The sequence below is a fragment of the Xiphophorus maculatus genome, chromosome 6 (assembly GCF_002775205.1).
Source record: "Xiphophorus maculatus strain JP 163 A chromosome 6, X_maculatus-5.0-male, whole genome shotgun sequence".
Taxonomy (NCBI): domain Eukaryota; kingdom Metazoa; phylum Chordata; class Actinopteri; order Cyprinodontiformes; family Poeciliidae; genus Xiphophorus; species Xiphophorus maculatus.
This window is the reverse complement of record NC_036448.1, coordinates 22,811,257-22,835,946: the sequence shown is the minus strand read 5'-3', so window position 1 is coordinate 22,835,946 and position 24,690 is coordinate 22,811,257. Positions and strand designations below refer to the sequence as shown.

The 24,690-nt window shown below is 35.3% G+C and overlaps 3 protein-coding genes across 6 annotated transcripts in view; 2 read left to right on the top strand and 1 right to left on the bottom strand.

Annotated features, from left to right (window-relative positions):
* The window catches only part of LOC102226141 (acetyl-coenzyme A synthetase, cytoplasmic-like), a 33,639-nt gene extending 17,130 nt beyond the window's left edge, over window positions 1-16,509 (bottom strand). Inside the window, exons 1-4 of one of the 3 annotated variants that reach the window (XM_023335526.1) lie at window positions 16,449-16,509; window positions 2,590-2,736; window positions 2,347-2,520; window positions 666-861 (exon numbers count right to left, since the gene is read on the bottom strand). In XM_023335526.1, the coding sequence (XP_023191294.1) occupies window positions 666-861; window positions 2,347-2,470 (320 nt within the window). In that variant the 5' untranslated portion in view covers window positions 2,471-2,520; window positions 2,590-2,736; window positions 16,449-16,509. The other 2 variants (XM_023335525.1, XM_005801970.3) reach the window with 2 other exon arrangements.
* ndufv2 (NADH:ubiquinone oxidoreductase core subunit V2) lies at window positions 4,388-13,136 on the top strand. The gene is made up of 8 exons (XM_005801969.3): window positions 4,388-4,513; window positions 5,480-5,542; window positions 6,980-7,042; window positions 8,363-8,479; window positions 9,551-9,719; window positions 10,767-10,876; window positions 12,798-12,874; window positions 12,959-13,136. Exons 1-8 carry the CDS (start codon window positions 4,472-4,474, stop codon window positions 13,050-13,052), a joined length of 735 nt encoding a protein of 244 aa, XP_005802026.1. The 5' UTR covers window positions 4,388-4,471; the 3' UTR covers window positions 13,053-13,136.
* Window positions 16,510-16,578: 69 nt separating the features above from the next.
* Window positions 16,579-24,690, top strand: part of ankrd12 (ankyrin repeat domain 12) — a 53,530-nt gene continuing 45,418 nt past the window's right edge. For both annotated transcript variants that reach the window (XM_023335524.1, XM_023335523.1), the window contains exon 1: window positions 16,579-16,735. The gene's annotated coding sequence lies outside the window, so the exon portion shown is untranslated. The remainder of the gene's footprint in view (window positions 16,736-24,690) is intronic.

Genomic DNA, 24,690 nt, shown 5'->3' with positions numbered 1-24,690 from the left:
TTTCCGGTTGAAATATGCAATAATTCAATTAATCACATGATACATTAAAACAAACTTAATTTTATTTTAATTATTTATTGTTTTTCTTTTTCTACCAAAAACTGGATAACAAAAGTCTTCAGTCTGGTGCTTTGGCCTCGCCTTTATTTGACGGACAATTTTGTGTACAGTCATTTTCTAATTCATTTTGTTTGTTGTTTTGTTTATTTTTGATGATTAAAATGTCTTCCAGTTCCAGTGTTAAATATTAATTAGAATCTAAAGTTAATTAATTTTTGAGAATGTGTCCTTGCGTTGTTATATTATTACCATTATATTACTTGAAAATAGTCTCAAAACATCAATATTATCGTTGATCGCAATAATTTATTGTCAATATAAAGAATATTTAACTAATAAAAACAAGCAAGCACACTCTAAACACTAATTAAAATGAATTAAATTACACAGAAAGTGACAATGAAATAAAGCTAAACTATAATGGAAAACCTAAAACTGTTATAACCCTGAAACTGAGGCCCTGACATTCCTGCTGCTGCTAAGTGGGATTTGTACAGTGTAGTTGGCAGCAGTTGGTTTTGACTGGAATACCTGACAAAGTTCAAATCAGTACCGGTACCTTTGTATTTTTTACCCTGGTTGTTTGTTTTTTAGTTTTTGCTTACCAGTAATAGGCGACCTTTTCGCCGAGGTTCCCCTCCCTCACATGTCTGTCCAAGACATTATAGCACATGTTGGTTTTGGCTCCTTCCATGCATTTGACGAATATGTTGCCCTTTGTCACGTCAAAGTTGTACTGAAGCATTGGACCGGTGGCTGGTTTCTTCCAGAAGAACTCATCTGCAACCTCCTTCCAGAACGCTGAAATAAATTCACATTTTAAGACTCGTTTTAGGGTGAAATGTATTAAAATACAGCAGCCTTTTTGAAACTGCGGTGGTCCGCGGGTGCCCCCTAGTGGTCGTCGAGGTACTGCATGTAAACGGCCGTTTATTTTACCGTGACGTCAGCTCAAAGTGCGACACTACAGCTAGCTTACCAGAGGATTGTTTAAAATAATAATAAGTGGCTTAAAAGCGGGGCACTCAAAAGAAAAACCGAAGAGAAAACAACTGAAATGATCGGATGAAGCTAAGTTATACCTTCTGAGAGTATAAATGTGTATTTAGCTAACAATTCGATTCTTTTGAACGGCTCTGCCGTTAACGTGTCTTCAGTTGGCGAGAACTGGTCTTTGTTTTTACGACTTTGATTGTTTATAATGCTCTGATCACACATCAGTAGTTATTGTTATGTCTATTTAATTAAAATGACTTAACCAGCAAATAAATACAGTTGATAGAAATGGGTGGATATTTTTTTTATATTTAATGGTGCAGAAGATGATATTTGTTTGTGCCAAAGCAACGAAAAGTTTATTTTTCTTTTATTATGCTTCTAAATAACAAATAAAAAATTAATGCACACAAGATTTCTTTTTTGATTTACGTGTGTTTGACATAATTGGAAAGTTTGGACTCCAAATTTTCAGAATCTGTACATAACTTTAAACACTTCTAGTCAACTTGTTCATGGTTTTGTTGTGACCCGTCACATTTACAAATCACTTCTCATTAGAATGAACAAAGAAGACAACAATAAGAGTTAAGAGCAGAGTTGGGAAGTAACTAGTTACATTTACTCAATTACATTTACTTAAGTAACTTTTTTTGAAATGCTGTACCTTTAGGAGTATTTTTATTATGGTGTACTTTTTACTTGTAGTGGAGTAATTTTATTATCTGGCTACTCGTGACTAAAATTTCCAGGTTCTCTACCCACTGAATGAAAAACAAATATTTTTTAACCAAAAATCCACCAGACTCAGACACACACCTGTAACTTCATAAGTTATTTTAATGAAAAAAAACTGATTTGGAAAATTTTATTTACTTAAATGAATTCATTCAGTCATTTTTTCCTTAAGATAAAAAAATGTCCACTTGACTTAATTGGTCCATCTGATGGAGTAATTTTTAAATATGAAATGATTGATAATTTGATCAGTACTTGAGTAGACTTTTTACCAAATACGTTTTTACTCTTGAGTAATTTTTTTGGACAGCTACTTTTTACTTTTACTTGAGTAAAAATATTTTGAACTAATGCTAATCTTAATTGAGTATAACTTATGAGTACTCTAGTTAAGAGACTAATATTTTCATCTCCATGTTGTGTTATTAAGGGTCGATTTAAGGTTATTTGGTTCTTGAGTGTTTGTTAAATCATCCTCATCCCAGGTAAATCATCCTCAGCCTGAAACGGTTTGGGATTTAGAGGCCGAGAGAAGTGGGGAGTCTAACCTACCTTCTGGATTCTCCAGAGACTTCTTGTACATTCCCACATAGGAGCTGAAATCAGGCACATGTGCATCCCTCTGTAGGTCAGGAGGAGGGTGATACAATTCTCCTTGAGATTCAGGAACAACCATTATGAGGCAGACAAGTTGAGTCTTTAATGTTGAGTCTTTTCTGGTGAATCCTGCAGGGTGAAGTGAGAACAAGGCCTCTTGCAATGAAGCAACACAATTCAGCATGCATAAAGACCCACCTCTAATCCCGGATCTGCAGACTGCTCCCTCAATCTGCTTAGTGTCAGGGCAGCCAATCGGCTCGCGGGATGGAGCACTCCCACTTTTTGGTTGGATGGGCCTCCACTGGCATGCTGATCACATTATGTTTCCAAGCCAAAGGCTGGCTGAGGAGAAAAAGAAGGAGGAGGAGGGAGGCGTGGTATGCTGCATGATGAATGCTGTGGATTCAGGCTGATGTTTGTTTTCAGAGGGACGGTAATGCGCACTCATGAGGAAAAAACACACAGGAAGCAGCAGCTGTTTACTGGTATATCAGGGGGGGTCCAAACTGTGGCCCGGGGGCCATTTGTGGCTCTTGAAATGATTTGAGTCTTGACTTAACCACAAGTCAGGACTGGTACAAATTGTCCCAACCAAATAGAAAACTTGACCCTAAAATTTTGAAATAGTTTGTTTTTCTTCACTACAATAAACACAAAATCTTACCATGTATTTTTGGTCTACTTTCAAGTGCAAATATATTAGTTTTGTCTTTTTTCAAGCGTACTAACTTGCACGTAACTTTTCAGCAAGATATAGGATCTTGTTGTGAGTCAATAATTCTTTAATTTTGGTGAAAAGGTACCAGTTCCATTGGCAGGGTGTTAGAAAATGGATGGATGGGTGGATGAAAAATTTATTTTTGTAAGTGAAATAATCTGCCAAAGGAACAAGTACTTTAAAAAAAAATCAATATTAAGGAATTATTGATTTAAACCGAACTCTTATATTTTCTTGAAATGTTACTTGTAAGTTAGATTTGCATAATTTTAAGTGTATAAAAAATATTTACATCACAAACTATATCAGAAATACTTGGTAAAATTTAGTGTTTTGCAGTGATTAAGTTTAGGATCTTTAAGGATTCATAGATTTCAGAAAAAAAGTTTATTATCAAGCAAGTAAAGCTAAAAAACAGAGGGGGAAAATTCCCCAACATCTTTACATTTTAAATGTACTTAATATTTTGCCCCCCCAAAAATTTGTGGGTTTTGGCCCCCGAGGCAGAAGGTTTGAAGACCGCAGTGATAAGCCATTGAGCGATTAAGCATGTGACACTTTAGTTATACAAATAAAGTAGTCAGATTTGTTGTTGGAAATGGACGTGTAAATTATTATAGACCCAAAACTTAAATAGGGTTTTGCAGGTTTGCCTTATTAAAATAAATTAATTTGTTTTTTTGGTATCAATTGGAAAAAAATAGAACAAAACGTTGTTTCTGAGCAATAAAATAAGGATGTCAGTGGCTCATTCTTTGAAAAAAAAAACTTGTTGTATTTAGCCAAGTTTAATAAAATAATTCCAAGCAGTTTTGAGGAGGTAGAGGACAAATTTGTCTCATTCTTGAAATGTAAGTCAAGGGCCACAGGCAATCAGTCTTGGGACATCCCTGGTTTTGTGTTTACAATGCGTTCATTTTAAATATAAAATGTCAATTTTTTTGTTTTTAACATTCTTTTGAGATGATTTACAATTGCCTTACATGTGATTGTATAAATAAGCTGCTAAATTCAGCTTCAGAAAGTAAAACTATTGGATAAATTATGTATTAAACTGTAGTAATAATATTTTAACACATTATACTTCATTCTTAGAAAAGATGCCACTTGATTAAATTAAATTCAATCAGTGTATGTATATAGTGCCAATTCATAAAATTTTTTATTTCAAGGCACTTTACAAAACTAAAATTTAAAATAAGCGGTTGTCTTAACAGTTTGAGGTCAATCTGGGATTGATTTACACAGAAATTGAGAAACGCAGCGTATGACGTCAGACCGTACTAATCGAGCGCCGGTGTTGCTGTCCGCCGCTGCTGTCCCGTCCTACTGCTGCTAACACGAACTCGAAGCTTCAGGATGTTTTTATCTTCTGCAGTTCGATCTACTGTTTCACAGGCGGTAAGTTTATGGTTTTCCCGCAAATATTAACTATCTCAATCAGAAACTGTTTGCTCGGCAGATTGGAGAGGAAGTGCTGTGACTCTTCACAAGGACATGTAGCCCGGACTACTAGGCTAGGCTAGGCTACGATAAGCTAGGCTAAGCAACGTTTGATAACAGTGACAGTACCATGTAGCTTAGCATCAAACTATCAGATATTTAAAATTTGATAACATGACAAACAAGACTGTATGAAGGCATAATTACTCCAAACGTACATCTTTGCAGACAGAATCGATACGTTAATGATTTGTGTGATTTATTTCGGATTTACAGCTGAACAGGAGATTGGTGTTGATTTACGCAACTGTAGGTCAAAGCAAATAAATATGACTGTATATGTAATAGAGCTGTGCCATCCGCATTTAAATATTAAATATTGCTTTATGCTACCATGTGAAACGTCCTCATATAATAATGTAAGTAAATAATATATCATTTAAAATGTTACCAGTGGTTGAATGAGTGACTTCGGCTATTGTTTATGTGCTATGATGGTTAAGGTTCTTACAGAATAATATTTGGACATATGCTACATTTTTAGCATTTCTTTTACAATCTAACCCTAAGGCTGAATTTTTTTTCACACAATCAGCATGTTGTTTTATTCTCTATAGTATTCATGTGCTTAATTCATCATATAGTTTTGTATAGAAACAGGACTTGTGTGCAGACTCCATTTTAAAATAAAGTACAAACTAAACATTTGAGCCAAATATTTAAAGATGTTGCTGCAAATAGTGGTTCTGTGTTTGTAGTGCTTTATGTTTACAGTTTTTTTATTTTCCAAATTATCCGTTTAAAAATGAGACTTGACAGTAAATGGTATTGTAACTAATCCAGCTAACTAAGCATATATATTTTTGTAGGTTAGGTTATTTTTAAAAATGATTTATATTTCATCTGTCTGACTCTGCATTGCAGGCCAGGCAGGTCAGAGGTTTGCATCGATCTGCTGCACGAGCTGGAGCTGGAGGCATCTTTGTGGTGAGTTTTTCAGTTTCAAATCAATATCCAGGACATTATCTTAAAAAGGGTCCCAAGTCAGTTATTTTTATCATTATATACTCAGTGTTATCTGGCTAAATTTGCCAAGTTGAAAGTACTCAAACCAAAATATTTTTAAATAAATTTCAAAATATGAAAAGTAGTGCATTCTTTTACTTTTGAAAAAAATAATTTGAACTTGAAATATTTTAAAGAGACAAATTTATTGTAGATTCAAAAAAAAAAGTCTGACATTTTTCTTTAATAAAAGGAAGGTGTAAAGTCTCAATCCGTGTATCATTCCTTCTTTCCATTTTCAATTGACAGCCAAAAGACAAAAAAATTAAAAGTTGGCTAGTGTTTTATTTGTTTTTGAATTGAAAATAAACAAACAAGGTATTGTTTTTCACATTTTTAATTTACTTATTAATTACTTGGGCTTATACATGATCTGGATATTGTTCTACGTGCAAAAGTTTTTTTACTTCCAACATAAAATAGTGTAAGCATGAGACACTTTAGCTTTACAGCATTTAAACAAAAGTCAAATTAATGTATAATTTTGAACATGAGCAACTTAAGTTATTTTCATTACACACAAAGCAATATTAAATAAACTCACCTGCTCTCTTAGGATTGTTCTAACCAGATCTTCTCCTGAATTCAACCTCACTGATGATTCAACAATTATCTAATCTTTGGATCAGTTTATTTTCCTAAGATGTTCAAAATTCAGTGCAATCTTAGAAAGAAAAAGATGTAACGCCTGCGTTGTTTATTTTTTTTAGAAATGAAGTTGAATTTTGTGAACTACTCTGAAGATTACATTATATTAATTCTTCCAAATTCATCAGCCAATAACAGTGCAAAGAAATTATGACCCCCGCCTCACTCTGCTCCATGTTTCTACTAGATTAATCCCAGGAGCGCTTATTTTTCCGATTGTTCCCTTTTTATCCAGGGAATAACCTTTATTACCTGTTGGGCGCTCAGACAAACATCACAACCATCTCGAAACTCGTATCTTTGTGTATTTCTCTTGTTGATAGACATTTCAACAACGAAAACCAGCCAAGACTCTTCTTTTTATTAACATTTTTTAAAGTTGCACAAAGGGGCATTTGCTGCTCACAAGGGGGCAGTGTGTGCAGTAGCAGAAATAATTGCCTGTTATTCATCTCCTTCTTTCTGTGGTTGGAGGAAAAACACCTGTTTCCTCTGTGGGCTTTCATGGCGCCCTCCTGGTTAATCTTTTATAAACAAACTATTTAAACATTAAAGTAACTGTTCTGCATCAGCTTTTTAATGTAATAAATTTGGACCTTTTCGGGTGATTTTTTTTTTCTCCAGAATTTTGTTGTTTTTATATATTTGGTGGAGACTGCATGCACTCTTTATAACCCAGTGTGGGTTCTACATTTTTTGTTGTTGCTTCAGCACAGAGACACGCCTGACAACAACCCTGACACTCCGTTTGAGTTCACAGCAGAAAACAAAAAGGTAAGAACGGGTTCTGAAGTCTGATCTGCTCCCCAGAGGTTTTATATACATGTTTTTACAGATCCTAGGAGGAAAAAAAGCAACTAACTCCTGACAATAACAAATGTTCTTAAAGGGCCGGCGTTATATCATAAAAATAAAATCTTAGATTTTTTCATATCAGATCTAATGTCTATTGTTTATTTATTCAGCACAAGCAGAACATTCATTAGAAATAACAAATGTAGATTTTTTTGTTTTCTTTCCTCATGCATCTCTTCCTTGCTGCCAAATAAAAACCTAATAAAAAGAAAATAAATGTCTAAAAAACATACATTTTGCCCTGAATGATTGCAAGCATTAATAACTCACAAGATCAAGACAGTATGAAATCTAATTTCCAATTTTAATCAATTAGTTTTTTTCCCCCTACAAAATTAACTTACAGAAAACGTTTTCAAAATGTAGCTTTAGTTTCTCTCAAGTTGTACAGTGCAAAATAAAAGCCAGGCTACCAAAATTTTTGTTTACTTACAATAATATAGTTATAGCACAAAAAAAGACACAATTCTACTAGAAAAGAAAACGTCTTAAAATTACGAGAAAGTTGTTTCAATGAGAAAAAACGTTAGCTATCAGCCCAGTTTGTGTAAATCTTTCTTTGAAATAGATATAATTATTTGCACGGTCATGTCAAAGTCCTACTACTGTTTATAATTTATTGCTGATTTTTATGAAGTATTATTTGTAGAACCTATATCAAAGTATAACTTAAATTTTAATTTTTTGTGTATGAGTTCTCATAAAATTCTGACTTTATTTTCGTATTATTTCAACTTTAATGTTGAAGACAAGACTTTATATTATGTAATTTTATGATTTTATTCTCATAATTAAAAAAGAAGTTTAAGCCTTTATTCCTTCATAGCGTTGACTTGAATTGAGATTCCAAATAAAAAAAATCTGTAAAAAAGCTTGTGAAACAAGATGGCCGCCCTGGGCGCGGCAACATCACTCTAACCTGCACGAGTCCATTGTGAAAAAAAGCGAAGATTTTCCAAAGAAACAAAAAGTTGGGTCAACCGATGAAATCAATTTATCGCCCGGCTCTATATTCTTACATTTTGTTGGCAATCATTTTTGTGGTGTAACTTTTATTTTTCTATAGAGCTGCTTGTTAAAGAATTGCTTGAATAGTTAAAAAATAAAACTTCTTTGAAAATGAGGTGCATTTATATCTGCTTTTCTAAGAAATATTTAAATAATTTGATTTTTTGGTTATAAAGTTGCGTAAGAAAAACAACAAAACAGTGTTATTAAAGATCCTGTTTTTTCTTGCAGAGGATTGATGCGATCCTCTCGATGTATCCCGAAGGACACAAGCAAGCCGCCACCATCCCGGTCTTGGATTTGGCCCAAAGGCAACATGGATGGCTCCCCATCTCTGCCATGAACAAGGCACAGTAATTTCTCTAAAGCCTCTTTCAAACTCGCTCCGCTTTGTAATGTACCGAAATTAGCAGAAACAACACAAATAAACCGACTTTGTCGTCTCTTTAGGCCTCTGAGTAAAGATTCTGATCATCTGATTGAAAGAATCATTGATTTAAAGAAAAAGATTCTGATCATCTGATTGAAAGAATCATTGATTTAAAGAAAAGAAAGGTGCTTGAAATTTCACCAACAGCGAAGCATTTGCTTTGGGTTTTTCATAGTTTCTGAGCCAAAAAGAAAATCCACTTGATACAATTTGATGTTTGCCGATACAGATTCTGATGAGTTTTTATTTTAAGTGGCAAAATGTCAAGAAAACAACTGGATTTATAGAGTTTCATGTTCTCATTTTATAAAATCTACTTATTGTTGTGTAATTTAAATAACATATTTGCCCTGATAATGTAAAATGTGGAAGATTTGACGTCTTGTGAGAAATCTAGTAATTCGACGCAAAAACTGCGAAATTTTCTGAATTTTTTTTATAAATTAGAAACAATCCTCTTAATAACTTTGGCCAGCGAATGATTTTAAATAGAGCTATAATAAGAAATGCAGGTTTTAGTGTTTTGATTCTTTTTAAATTGAATAATTACATTGGCCAGTCCATCTAGGACAGGGGTCTCAAACTCCAGTCCTCGAGGGCCGCAGTCCTGCAACTTTTAGATGTGCCTCTGCTGCATCACACCTGAACAGAATAATTAGATCGTTAAGGCTCTGGAAAACTGATCTACACAAGGAGGAGGTAATTAAGTCATTTCATTCCAGTGTTTTGTACCTGTGGCACATGTAAAAACTGCAGGACTGCGGCCCTCGAGGCCTGGAGTTTGAGACCCCTGATCTAGGATGATGCAGTGTTTTTTTGTTCCTAAAATTACTGATTTTGTTGCACATTCAGATATTAATTCATGCATAAATATCCACTGTCGTTAAACAGCTAAATTTCACCACTTTAAAAGACTGAATGGATGCTTCTACTTCAGCTTTTGCTCCATATGAACGTTTGTAATTATTATTATTATCTTTTTTTTCCAGGTGGCTGAGGTGCTGGGCGTCGCCCCGATGCGAGTGTATGAAGTTGCGACATTTTATACCATGTTTCTGCGTAAACCTGTGGGAAAATACTTCATTCAGATCTGCACGACAACCCCCTGCATGCTCTGCAACTCCGACAGCATCCTGGAGGCCATCCAGAACAAGCTGGGTAAGAGAGGGATTTTACATTTTAAGGTTGATAAATGAACCAATAAAGACATGAAACGCAGGTGACTGTAGAAATTTTTAATCACTTATAAATTGAATAAACAGTTAGTACAAACATGTAAATATACAGGTTTAAACTGTATTAAAGGTGACCTATTATACTACAGGTTAGGATAGGTCTGTGGGCGATACAAAACATGTTCATTATATATTTTTTGCACAAAATCATTCTTATATAAGGATTTTAGTCTGGCTAGTTCTGCCTATTTTGAGCTGCTCTGGGCGTCTTGTCACTTTAAATCCTAATAATCTCTTGCTGGCCACGCCCCCCAACTCAACATTTACACTCGCACATGAAAATGGCTGCAGACAGATGCACAATTATCCAACCGTTCTTCTTTGAAAAGCATTAGTAGAGCCCCCTGCACAACCAACAAGACTGCGGCAAGTGGTTTTTGGATGGCAAGTTGACAACAAAAGACTTGTCTTTTCCAGCAGCCATTGTACTGCGATAAAACCAACTCATCAAACGTGCTGGAGCTTTGCGTTGGTTGCTAGGTAACTGCACAAGGCCGTTACCTAGCAACGGTAACACTTTTTTAATTACATATCTATACGTCACATAAATTACTTTATTATTTGTTTATTTATCAATCTGGGACCGAATTTTGAGTCCAAATTTTGTACTACAAACATGCAAAGGTAGTATGACAATAAAAAAAAATCCTTAATTAGGTGGTTTTTGAAATGGCACGTTTTTCAGACACCAAAAAGCATCAATTTATTGCCAAAAAATGGCTCTGTTTTTTAACTTATTATTAAGCGACAGGGCTGCTTTAAGAAGCAGCAGAGAACCAAATGGGAGAATAAAAACGTTCAAAAAGTGAATTTTTCATAATATTTCCCCAGTATCAACAAACAATATGGAGATGCAGACATTTAGAAGGCAATACTAACATTTTTTTACTTGCAGTCAAGGAGATATTAAATACTTTACTGTCAAATGTTGCTGCATCAGTTCATGTTTCTCTCCTTATGTTCTCCACAGGTATCAAGGTTGGAGAAACCACTGCAGACAAGATGTTCACTCTGTTAGAGGTGGAATGCCTGGGCGCCTGTGTGAACGCCCCAATGGTCCAGATAAATGACAACTATTATGTGAGTGCTCGACTGCTCCGCGCAGATGGCGCGCTTAACAAAATTAACAAAATTAGATTAAAACCTGGAGTAAGTTGGTAAGGAACGCCTGCAGAGACTGCAGCTATCAGCACTGCTTTACCGAGTGAAGCTCAGGTGTGCTACAGTCTACTCGTACCATGTTTTCTAAATAATTCAGCTGTTATTTACCAGTAGGAAAAGGGGCTGCAAACTTAAAATTAGCTACAGAGTTTGAGGCAGAAGTCAAAAACCTCAGAAATTAATAGTGATTTTTATTACACAAGTTTTAGTCGACATTGGATGTAAGCAAACAATTAACTTTCCTTCGAAATAATATTAGATCAACCAATTTTGCCTCAACCAAAAATGTTTATACATCATTGAGGATGGCATATAAACACGCTGAAGGGTGCAGTTCGCTTTCACACTGCAGTGTCAACTGAACACCAAAACCTGTTCCCCTCCTCACCTGTGGTGGCGCTGCACCAATACCACTGAAGGAAACAACATAAACACCTCTGAAGAAGACATGAGCGTAACATTCTTCTTCATGAAGTGTAAACAAAAATTGAATAGTGTCAGATTTTAGTGATTGCAGGATTTCTGTTTTGTGTAGGTAAAAAAATCACGAGCCATTTCTCCCACAAGCTCTAGATTCACATGCTTATTTTGGTTGTATTTACCCATAATGCCATTGCTCTTTAGTGAATTTCCTGCTTTAAGCGTCGTCTCTGGTTTGCTTGGCGTTCACCAGAGTTCACATCAACTACAGACCTAGGTTTGTAGGCGAACCAGTTTCCCAAATTAACCAAATTTTCTAGACAAATGAACTGGAGTTTAATTAAAGCGGACTAAACATGGCTGGTGTGAATGCACTCTTAAAGTCTATTAGAGCTATACAATATACGGCAAATACATCAAAATCGCAGAGAATAACTCTCAAATACACAAAAGGAGGTTAATTGCCTACAAGATGGCAGCATAACCTGGATATAATTTTTTCATATCGCAATATACACTACAGGGTATGGCTGGACAATAAATCAATAACATATATTGATCAATATCAGTAGATAATACATCTGATAGAATAAAGATTATTATCTGATCCAGAATCAAACTGCATTTTGGGAGATGTAGGCAGAGGAAAGACTTTAGCTTCTCCCAGCCAGCTAAGCAACTGAGTAGAATCAACTAACTCACTCACTCCTTGGTTGCATAGCAACTCACTCACTCTTTGGTTACCTAGTAACAACATGCCCAATAACTGACACAGCAGCAGTTTCAGAGTTTGCCACTGTGCCTCATATCTGCTGAAAAATAATAAAAATACAAGAGCAGCAGAGTGAAAACTGGATAAAACAGGAAAGGTCATGCCATCAGTTTGGTAATATTTAAAATATTTAAACAAAAAACTAATCAGTAATTATTGATATTGAATTATATGAAACACTTTTCCTGTAAAAAAATCTTTGTGTTTAGAAAAGTGCTATACAAATTAAATGTATTGTAATAATGATTATGATGATTATTATTATATTGTGATAGGTTTTTCAGCCATATCGTCCAGCCCTACTTCTGTCAGAAAATAAAAAATCGAAATGTTGGTCCTTTCCTATATCGCAAGAAAAAAAAAAAGCATCTTCCATATTTCAAATTCAAAAGTACTTTATAAATCCCAATAAATAATATTCACAATAATATAACCAATCATTAATTATTGTTAACTATTTTAAATAATATTATTTATTACTATTATTAATATATTAATAACATTTTGTGGTTTTGAGCATGTCAGTTGAAAATGGCATCTACTGCTTCTGGCCTTAAACTAACTGTATTTTTAAATATATTTAAAACTGAAACCAGTCTTATTCCAAACTCTGAATCCACATCACTAAATGCTTTATTTGTCCCTCAGGAGGACCTCACACCAAAAGATATCGAGCAAATTATCGACGAACTGAAGGCTGGACAAGTCCCACCACCTGGACCAAGGTACGCGCAACCAACATCAGATTGATAATAACATCTGCTTTTCCATCTTTTACGCCTTCCTGTTTTGTTTTTATTGTTTTGTAGGAGTGGCCGTTTCTCTTGTGAACCGGCAGGCGGATTGACCTCCCTGACAGAACCGCCTCCAGGACCGGGATTCGGTGTCAGAGCAGACCTGTAGATATTACTAATGGTACTCTGAGAGAAAGTTGCTGTCGTGTTTAATTCAAAGCATATTGTGTAAATAAAATGTTCATATACTTGTTTAGGTCCAAGCTTGGTTCTTACATTTACTCAGTATGTCTTAATGATATACTACTACTTATTTATAGCCATTTTTACACCTAATTATTATAGGAAGCCATATTATTCCTTTTTTTTACTTAGTTGTACAAAATTAGTGCAAAATTTATTAAAAATACATGGTATCAGGTAAAATCCCTCAAGGGGAACCTTATTGAAAAATAGCATCAAATAAATCAGGTTAATATTGACTATCTTCTTCTAAACTGGAGGTTCTTAGTTTAATTATTCTCATGGATATTCTGCATTTATGAAATACAAAACATTTACAAATATTCATAATTTCTTAAAGAATCTACTGTTGCCAGTGGATTTTTAATTTCTTATTTCTATTAGTTACATAATTGGGGCCTAGTATTGGAGTTTTTAAACCATTTCTATTTTGACTAAAGATGTATTTTTTTAATGCCTAGTCTGTTAATCTTTAGTTACCTGTATACCAAAAATCACCTGATTTTATAGGTGAGCACATGCTTTTCTTGCCAGAGCAAATTTTGTTTTACTAAAAAGACCTGCAGTTATGTTTATCTTAAATTTCTAAATACTTTGAAAAAGAAAAACAAGCAGGAGAGTTTTTAATATGTTCTTAAAGTGAAAATATTCCAAATTAATATCACCTTCTGACTGAATAGAGGTTTTTATTAAATTACATTTTTTTACCCACTGAAAAGAGATTGTGCCTCAGTTTTATTTTTTAATTAAGCCACTTATTTTTGTGTAGCATATTTTCCTATGTTTTTCATGTAATTTGAGGGATGCTAAATATCCTAGAACTTTACCCTTAAAATAAGGTTGTAGTTGTATTTTCTTACCTAAATATGACCCGTAATTCTGTTTTATTGTATTATTTTACGTTCAAGTCCGTTACTCTAATGCCGATTCATACTTAAGTAAACAAAACACGAGCCACACTTATCCTTGAATTCACACGTTCATCCGAATCCAGATTTTTTTTCAGAAAAAAAAAACTGAAAATGGCCGACCTGATTTAGAGCCATCAGGAATAATGTCACAGGTAAAAGCTTTTAGTTTTTATACGATAGCACGGACGCACTGACGTATATTTCCTCTGCCAGCGCAGATTTGTGATTTTCTTTTAAAGGTTTGACTATTCCAATTTAATTTTAGGGAAAAATGTGGCACAGGTTTTTCTTTTTTTGGTGCTTTGATTAAATTGAAAATGAAGTACATTTTTAGTCCTTTTTTTAATACTAAAAATGGTGGGAGTATTTGTGTTTTACACATTTAATAAGTGGGAATCTGTTCATTGCATATTTTACTGTGACATTTCTAGTTTTGTTTGACACAGAGCTGTATGTGATGAGTCATTTATCTACAACTGAAAAACACCTGGTGGAGACAGAAACTAATCACAAAGTAGCTCAGAGGAAACGAGTGGGAAGTAAGACTGGACCTTTGGGGTGGCTGTTATTTTTAGCACACTTTTATGTCTTAACCTTTTAACTAAATCATATTGGCATTTTGCTTTATTTCAAACATTAATCATCTGTGGCTTACAATAACTTAAATGCAGCTGTTAGTGTGTCTGATTAACCCTTAAAATACATTTATTCCCCAGTAATATCCTTATAAATACCTTACAATTTAATTTTGTGCTTGTATGTATGTACTGTACCTAAAAAGAGGCAAACAGGATGAGTTTTAAAGCTGCTTTTTATCAACTTTATTTTCAATATTGGCATCTGTACGTTTAAAAATATGACATAATAAAGCATAATGACTTAAGAAAATGAGAACAATTACAATGTTAAAACATAACAGAGGGGTACATTGGTTTAAACAAAACATTTATAGGCATTAAAATTAAGTTATAAGGCTTTCAGTTTTTCACCACTTTTATAAACATAAAGAGTTTTAAATCTAATAAGAAAATGTAAAAGTATAAAACCTTTATGTCGTAATGTTATTTTACAGTTCACAATTAGTTGAATTGTGTTCGATTTCAGTCCAAGAATATTTTACATAAATAATCAGAAAATATGTGAAATTTTATGTTGCAGTTTTACAAAAAGGTAAGATTTATCAAAGTCATTTCCACTACAACAAGAAATGTTTTGTTGGATATATTCAATTAATTCTGAAGTCAATTTCCTTTATCTTGGTTAATACTTACTGATCCACACCAATGACTAGTTAATATTAAGTTATTGTTCCAGTAAAATTAACGATTTAAACGACAATGGCGTATGTAATTTTAAAAAAATCCAAAATAGCACAATTAATCCGTCCGTTTTTGGAGCCTGTATATTTCGTCCATTTTAGTTTAGTAGCAACTAAATAAAACCACAAATACTGGCGTGTATATATATATATATAATCCTCAAAAATACAGTTAATGTCAGAAGACACTTTTCATCCACTAGTTGGGATTCATGAATACTTTGAAACCATTTTTCCTAAAATATCTTTTATTTTGAACATATTTGCTACTCCACATTATGGAGCCAAAGTAACATGACTTGTCTACAAAAATTAGATAATTGAATAGGAATTGTGTTGACATTACAATCACATTTAAGAAATTCAATCTTTTTAAAAATATATTGTTTGGTATTAAACACCACAATCTATGTTTAATTCAATTCAGCTTAAATATCATGTTTTAACCCCCCTGATTGTTAAGTATGTATCTATTTAAATAATGAGATTTATTTTTCCAGACAACGTCATAGAATGTAGAATAAGCTTTATTTTTTTTTTTTTTTTTTTAGGAATAATTCATGTTTTTTATTTTCTGTTGCTGCTTGGTCTCCATCCCGTCCCGGTGGCGTTTTCGTGTCTAGTCTGCGCCCCTCCCCCCACTTTATGGTCTGCAACATTATGCGCCGTGACGCATGCGCGCCATGTCCGCCCTGATGCAAATGCCACTGCGCAACCAGTTCAAAGCTGACTCATTCACACAAAGAAATGGCGGGCATTAAATGACAACTAATCCCAACCACTTAGTTACCGACACTAGGCCTAAAAATAAAAGCAGGAAACGTCAACATGAATAAACGTATCCACTGTTTAGCTCAAGCCGTCATCTTTCGAGAAAGTTCCTACTGACCGCAGCGGAAAAGATGACGTCAAGCGGCCATTCCTGTTTTCTCCCTCTCCTTCCCTTTTAGTCCGATTTACCACGTTTAAAATCCACATGAAGGCGTTTAACATGCCGCTAAATCGCGAAAGCACAAATAACACTGCCAGCATTAGAAAGTGCGGAGTTACTCACAGCTTCCACAAAATATCACTTAAATCGTTTGACACATACCCATCTAGTCTGTCCGGCAGACGGAGACCTTATAAGCTCGGTGGGGGCTCGGGGTGCCACGTGACTCAACTCGACCAATGAGAGCACGTCTTGCATGTTTTGCTAGGCTTTTCTCGGAGCGGACGACAGACGAACGGCTGCGATGTTTTCAAAAGCAGCGATGAACGTCACACAGCCGTAGGCTACGGTTAACGTACAAGATTTAGGAAATAACTGTTAAAATCGCGCACCACTAAGTTAAATCAGGACGCGAATGAGTTGGTAGGAGCGTGTGACCCGGTTTGAAGGTAAGCGCAAAACTGTTCTTGATTGGGTTGGAAATCCTTGTTAGCCGTCTGGCTACGTTTACAGCGAGCAGGCTAATGTAAGAGCTAACTTTACGTAAACTGCGTGCGAAAACGAACGTTTAAGTGTTTGCGTGGGATCGGTATAGTTGTACGCCACGTGCCTTACACACATTGAAGTAGTTTATGACACATAAACAGCCCGAGACACATTTCAGGATCCGCTCGTGTACCAGTGAAGCGTTGTGTTTGAAGCGAGGGTTCAGGGAGCAGATAGGAAAATGTCGGAGCGAAGCAGCTGGGTTAGACCCAGTCAGTCAGCGAGGCAGTGACGGGCTGGAAACGCTGGGGAGGGGGAACTGTGTAAGGGCAGCGAAAGGGGCTGCAGTGGGCTTTTGTCTCGAACAGGGTAGGGTGTCTGTGTTGATTACTGCCGTTTGAAATATTACATACTCTCGCTTGTTTTTTAAAATTTTATTATTTTTTTCACCTCACTGGCAGCGAGTAGCAATCATCTAAATATTCAAATGTAAACTTAACTAGGGTAAATGTATTATTATTATTATTCATTGCAGGTTATAAGCAAAAAAAAAAAAAAAAAAAAAAAAAAACAGAGAGAAAAGGTTATTGGTGAATTTAGCGCTTTCTTACATTGTTTTCGGTGTATTGGAAGAAAGCGAGAGCGGCATAAATGTTCCACTGAAGTGGGTGGTGTTGTCTGCAGTGATCTCGCCGCCGTTTATTTACAATCAGCGCTGGTTTTTGAGATAATCACCACCAGGTCTAGTGTACGATGTAATTAGGATTTATTAATACACACACACACAGGGAACTTGTTTCGTTGAAATAATTAGGAGCCCGATTCTCCAAGCCGGTGACTCTGACATCTTGGGGGGTGTGTTTGCCTCGTACAAAAGCTGTCTGTTTTTTTAGATGACGAGCAATCTGAAGGCAGACGACAAGCTAAAAACAAAAATGGATAGATCATCTATTGTGTGAAACAGTATTTCATAAAGCTTTTAAATTGTACTTGCATATATAAACGTAAATATAATTACCTAAAAAGTCAAATAAAATGCTAAATAACATCATAAAATGCACAGAATTCTAATTTTTCGCTAAAGTATTTTAAAAAAATGAATAATATCAGCTATTGAAGGTTTTGTGTAAACCAGAGGAAGCATAGACAAAGATGACTGCAGATGCAGCTGCATGAATGAGGGTACTTGTTCTTTTCATTGTCTTAGAAATACAAGGACTTGATTTCCACTGTAGTCTGCAATAGTGACGCACCATTCAATTATTAGGTTTTTTGCCCTTCATCGGCAGGTTATTAATTGAAAACTGGGATTTTTTTAAATCAAAAAGAAACCTGTGAACTCCCTCATCTTTGGTTTGTAAATGCATCACCTTTTTTACGTTTACTAAAAATCCGATAAAGGTCAGTGACATATGTTTAAATGCCAATTATAATTCCTTTTTATCTTTTCGGCTCCAAACAACCACATGTACCTCGGAGCCTTCAGCACATTTTTAATGTCAGCGTTTGTTTGTTTCATGTAGTAGTTAAATTAAAATGAGCGTGTTTATATGGGTCGAAGTCGTTAAAAAGAAAATCTGGACTGACGGGTCAGACCTATAAGAAAACCAGAAATTATCTGTCATTCGAAGCTTGACTGATGCATCTGGAGACTTTAATGATTAAAAGCTTTAATTCAGACATTACCACAACATTTACCCAGGATTATAAAACATTTATGCTCTAAAAGGACACTCCTATATCAAGATATAAACAGTGTAAATGCAAAATGTTAGCTTTTTTCCCCGTTAATAAACGCTATCAACAACAACCTGATTTTATTTAAATATTGTTTTCTACACCTGATAAGTTTGTAGTAATTGGGGTGTATTTTATATTGCTGTGAAGCGATTTTGGCACAATCTTCTTTGCTGAATTGTTTTAATCAACTAACACTGAAGGGTTTCTGAGAGCCAGCTATCTTTTTAAGATCATCCTACAACTTCTTGCGTCCAGACTTTGAGTAGGCCGATTCCTAACCTTTGCATTGTTTATTTGTTTTTGTTTGACTCATTTGCTGGATTTGTTTGTGTGGTTTTGAATGTTATCCAGCTGTGTAAACCAAGGGCTCTTCAGCTTAAGGTTACAAACCAATGGCCAGACCCTCCACTCCAGGATTTCCTAAAGCAGAGCAGAACTTATGGTTCTGTCCTCCAGGTTTTGGAGTGGAGCAGCTCAACATTGTCACATTAATTGGTTGTCCTAAATGCAGTTTTAGCTTTTTTTAAACCAGATGTAACAAGACACCTTCCAAAAAGTTCTACGTTTATCCTCCCGAGATGTTTTTGAGATCATAAAGACGCGTTTTGGTTTTTTATCAGTAATGGGTTTGTCCATGAACCTCCCATGGATGGGAGATTTGACCCAGTCTCTTTCTCGTTGTTGACTCATAAACTCTGACCTTGACTCAGGCTACTGAAGTCTGATTAAATGTTCTGGTTTATTGCGACCTCCTGGACGAATCATCAATTCTCTCTTGGAGTATTTTTTGTAGATTGGCTTCTTCTGTGAAAATCTACCATGTTCCAGGCTTTTTCTATTTGTAGGTAATGACTCAAATTAGCATCCCAAAACCTCAGAAATGGCTTTGAAATCCTTTCCAGACTGATGCACGACTGTGACTTTCTCTACATTGGGTTTATTTGTCGAGCTTTTCGCCTACTTCATGTTGTCAGAAAGCTTTTATTTCAGTTTTTTGGCAGTAATCAGGCCTGGATGTGGCACGTAAATCTTTTTTTCCCACTGTAATGTAGTAGGTGATATGATACCATTTAAATATACAGAATCAAAACATGTTTACAATATGCAAAAGCAAAGAAATCTTTATATAGTTTCCAAGCCACATTTTGTCCTTTTCTGCTCTAGGATTTCATTATTTTATGTGACAAGAGTAAACTTTACCTTGGTGTATCTCCTAATTTTGCTAATAAATTCCAGATTTAATTGGGATTATCTAATCTTTCTAACTAACTAAGCTGGAGAACTTGGACTAGTGAATCTAATTGATATTTAATACCAATAGTAATACAGACATGTTGATCATATTTGGTTTTTTACCTTATTAATTCATAGCAAAGTAACAAATACCATTGTGCTGCTTTGGATGTAATTACTTTAATGTGTTTATAATAACCAGCTCATGGCGTATTTACTAAATACAAAGCCTGATTCTTTTCAAAACATTTAGACACATTAAAGAACGGTACTAATAAGGACTTTGTTTAGACACCACTGACAGATTCTTATGAATGGGTCCTATTATTCTCATATAAGGATAATGGCGCTTCAGATGAAAGGACCGTTTGTACAAAATGTGTTGATGACGATCTGATTGCATTGTTGTGTGGTGGGATTTTTCAAGGCTTTTGTTGATGTACCAGTTTATCCGCTTCATAAAATATACATTTCAGGGGTGTGTTGCAGTCTAAGATTTCTGTACTGCAGGATGAGGAGACAAAACGTTGTTGGTTGCACGCCAGTGAGCGAAAACTCCCACAATCAGCTCCACAATCCTGTGTACCATCAAACTCTTGATTATTATTATTGGTAGAATGAAACTTAAAGCACATCCATTTGTTTTAGAGTTTACTTGGATGTGTTTCTCTCTCATAGTTAATTTCTGATAGCACTTTCCCTTTAAGTAGTAGGTGATTGGGACGTTTTATAAAATTTTTTTTTTTAAATTTTAGTCTACTTGAAATTTATTTATTCTGATATTTATTGAAGAGTTTTAATAATTTAAGAACAGCATTGAAAATAGTGTTTCCAACATAAATATGCGTTGGTGGTAATTATTTTTATATTGAGACTTTCTGAGAGAAGTTGTAATAAAATGACTTGCTAGTAATTTAAAACCAAGACAAAATGATTGAGTTCTGTATATAACATCCATTTGTTATAAGTTAGCATGGCTTTCATTAATAAACAACAATCTCCCTGTTAATTATAAATAATTTCCTTATAACTCTGAGATTTCCAATATTATCCAAATCCATATCAAATAATAAAACTGAGCAACGTTGTTGTACTCTGTTGAGCGTTCTTGTTAATTATTTTAAGTGTAGTGCTGATTCATGTTTACAATGCAATTGGAGAGAAATAAATTTGGAATATTTTGTTATTCGTTAACCTTTAATGTGGAAACTACACTGCTTTTTACTTTTTAAAGCTGGACAAGAGGAACCAGTGGATCAAAATGTCATTTAATACTATATATATCTATTTAGCCTTGTTTTGACAATACTAATTTATGGCAAATTTACAACTACCATTGTGCTGCTTAGTAGTAAAAAAAAGTGTTTTTTAAATTAGATTTCTATTTAAAAATAGCCATCAATGCTATTTTTGTTATCATTGGAGTCAAAACCTCTTTTTCTTCCAAAATACCAGTTCCTCCACTGGTATTTTGGAAGGCCTCCTTTCCATCACCCTAATCAGGTTCAAGTTGCACCATAACATTAATATTACTTCCAGCTAAGAGAAATATGTTGCTAAATCTGCCAGGGGTAATTTTAAGTGTAATTGGCCAAATAGACTTTGAAAGAATGGTCCATTAAATGCAACACCTAACAAAATATTAATATTGCAATAACGATTACAATTTGAACTTGAAATACTCGTAAGCAGGCAGGAATGAATTGCAGCCAGTAGTCATAATAACACGAGTACACTGGTTGTAAAATGCTGTTAAGCAACTTGAGGACCACAGGGAAAAAAGTAATGTATACATAAGCACTACAGCAGAAATACACCTATGATCTGTATTTCAGTTTAAATTTTGGTTTTTAAGAATTTAAGTGGTACTTTGTTCAATTTTGTGCTGCATCGGTTGTTTATTTCGAAACCTCCCCTTTGGACTCCTGTTACCGCATTCTTTCGGACAGGCTGTAAACTCACACAGTGTTGAAACGCCTCCACTTTCTTCTTTTTTACGATATTTATCACCTCTGGTGGCTTTGGGTCTTACAGATTCAGTGCCGAGGCCTTGCCGTCCGTAAACCAGCGCGGCTCTCTCTTGCCTCGGCGCTCGGGGGTCATTTGGGTCGGCTGGAAGTTGGAACTTCTGTGTCAGTTTTCGATTAAAACCAGCTGCGTGTTGTTACGTGACTGTGAGGCCTGTGAGGTTTTAAAATGCGCCGTCTAAACCAGTCCTTGTTGTACCTTAGCCGCTGACCGTGAGCGGCGCACGATTTATTGACTCCTCTGACTGTGCAGGCACCGTGATGAATGTTGTAATTAAAATGGTGCAGCTCGAACACGTCGGATCCAGATGTCTTGTACAAACGGTGTGTGTGTGCTTCAGGAAGGTTGGTGATAAGATGCCTCAGCGTCGCTTTATAGTTCAAACTGATTGAGACTCAGAGGTCACATTGTAACGATGATGGCTGATAATGTTTGTTGTTTCTGCTCCAAACATCGGGGTCAGCCAGTTTTCAGTTAGCACATTTTACTGGATGATAAATTGTTCCAGAATTTATTGCGAAAAACAACAATGTTGTTTTTGAGACCATTTTCAAGTAATACAATGCTGTAATGTAATGCTCTTTTGTTCTCAGATGTCCAATATGGTCAAACCCCCATCAATGAAACCCATTCCTGTGATTGGAGACTTTCAGGTTATTATTTTATGCCGAATAATGTCTATTTCTAATTCAAAACTACAATATCTTTAGCCCAGGTCTCCATTGGGTATAATTGTTAGAAAAGTAGTCAAAATCAGAACCAGCAGGTCAGAAAAACAGAAACCAGAGATGCATATTTTTTAAAAACAATGCTGTTTTTCAAAGAAATGAGCACAAAAAGAGCACAAATCTGCATCTGATCCATCAACTAAATTGCAGATTGAAGTTCCTGACCAGAGATTTTCAGATGTTTCCATAGATGGTAATCACAGTGGGAACCCAGTTTTAGAGCGTGGTCACGAGCACGGCTGCACAGTAAAACATGTCATTGTGGGGAGTGCTGTGGTGGCGCAGGGGGTTAGCACGTCCCACGTTTGGAGGCCTTAGTCCTTGACGCGGACGTCGCGGGTTCGACTCCCGGTCCCGACGACCTTTACCGCATGTCTTCCCCCCTCTTCTCACCCTCCTTCCTGTCTGCCTACTGTCGAAAAAATACGAGCCACTAGCGCTGCAAAAACTCTTTGGAGAAAAAAAATGGAAAGAAAAACAAAACATGTCATTGTGATGCTGCTACTGAACACATTGATGGTGATATCTTTAATTACACTTTTTCACCAGTCTTTGTAAGTTGTTGCATATCAGCCACTGAACATCTACATCAAGAGTGGCAGAGAAACAAGTAAAAAAAATATTATTAGCATGTTGGCTTTGCATAAATGCTGCTTGGAAAGTTTGATAGACGATAAATTGATATTTACGGGACCTTCATTCGTCACACTCAGAAACTCATCTACCAGCCATGTACCACCACGATGATTTCCATTTGTTGAGACCGGGATGAAATGAAATTTATTGTGCGGTTCATCTGTAAAGTTACACTTACACTGTAACTATCAACTACTCAGCTGCCCACTGTGTTCAGTCTATCTGCTTACCTGTATAAATACTCCTGCAGCGCTCTTCCCGCCGTTCAGTCTGAACCAGCAGCTCCTGGAGGAGAAAGGCTGCCGTACTCCAGGCATCGCTCCCGTCATTTTAAGGATGCCTATTGGTCCCCCCAAAAATGATGAAAACCCGGGCATAATCATCAATCACTAAAATCCCCTTGAAAATTGGACGTTATGCTGCTAACACTTGGCTTTCGTTAACAATTCAGGCGGAAGTGAAAGCTCCGCGCAACACAAGTAATGTCCCAAGTAATAACATGTTTTTAATACTCAAATGTCCAGAAAGTTCAAACCCTCATCAATGAAACGGATTCCTGTGTTTGGATAATTTTAGGTTACTATTTTATGCCAAATAATGCCTGATGTCTCTAATTAATTACAATCTGTTGCATGCATGCATTATATTCAAATTACAGAAATGTGATCCTGTCAAATTTTGCTGGACAGTAAATTGTTTATTGCAGTAAACAATAATTTTGTCATTTTGAGACCATTTTTATGTAATATAACAGTGGAACAATAATGCAAGAACACATTCCCAAAGATGATCAACTTTAATTTCAAACTAAAATGTTACATTTTAACTAGAAGATATTTTTAATATCCAAAACGTCAAAATATGTGTAAATAAAACTGCCTTTCAAAAAGGGAACAATTCATTGATTTATTCCAACAAGGTTAGATGTGCAGCTGGATTTTGAACATATTTTGTCACAATTGTCACTGAAAATCACTTAAACGTTTATTTTTTTAAATACAGAAATGATTGAGGTTGGAAGGAGTGTAATCTGTCTTTACTGAGTCAGAGAAAGACATTTGTGGAGGCTTTTTGAAAATACTCCTGCGTCTTTTGTTGGACGTTAGCATTTCTGCAGAAAGTGACATGTCTTTAGTTTGCTGTGAGGCTTTGGACACTTCCTTTGTAACACTGTCTCACATGTGAGTCAAGAGACTACCACTATTGATTGATAGGCAAATAGATTGATAGACAGTCCAGGATCAATATCTGCAAGCCAATTTATAAAAATGGAAAAGATAATTTTTGAAATAATAAAAAAACAAAACAATGGATCTTATTCCATCCTGTGCACATTTTTCTATTTAGACCTTAAATATAATTGAATGGCAAAATATTCTTGATTTTTAACCATCAGTTTGGTTGTTTTACCAGTGGATGTACGGACTATATTGTTGATGTTTGTGCGTTTTATGAATCTAATAATTGTTGTTTATCACTTTCACTTTTAATTACTTTACATTACTTATGGTTTAGTTGGATAAAGTAGAAATAATCTGCGCATGAATCTCTCT

Coding starts and splice junctions, on each gene's coding strand:
- ndufv2 (XM_005801969.3), top strand. CDS start 4,472: ATGTTTTTATCTTCTGCAGTTCGATCTACTGTTTCACAGGCG. Junction 4,514..5,479: donor GATCTACTGTTTCACAGGCG/GTAAGTTTATGG, acceptor TCTGCATTGCAG/GCCAGGCAGGTCAGAGGTTT. Junction 10,877..12,797: donor AGATAAATGACAACTATTAT/GTGAGTGCTCGA, acceptor TTTGTCCCTCAG/GAGGACCTCACACCAAAAGA.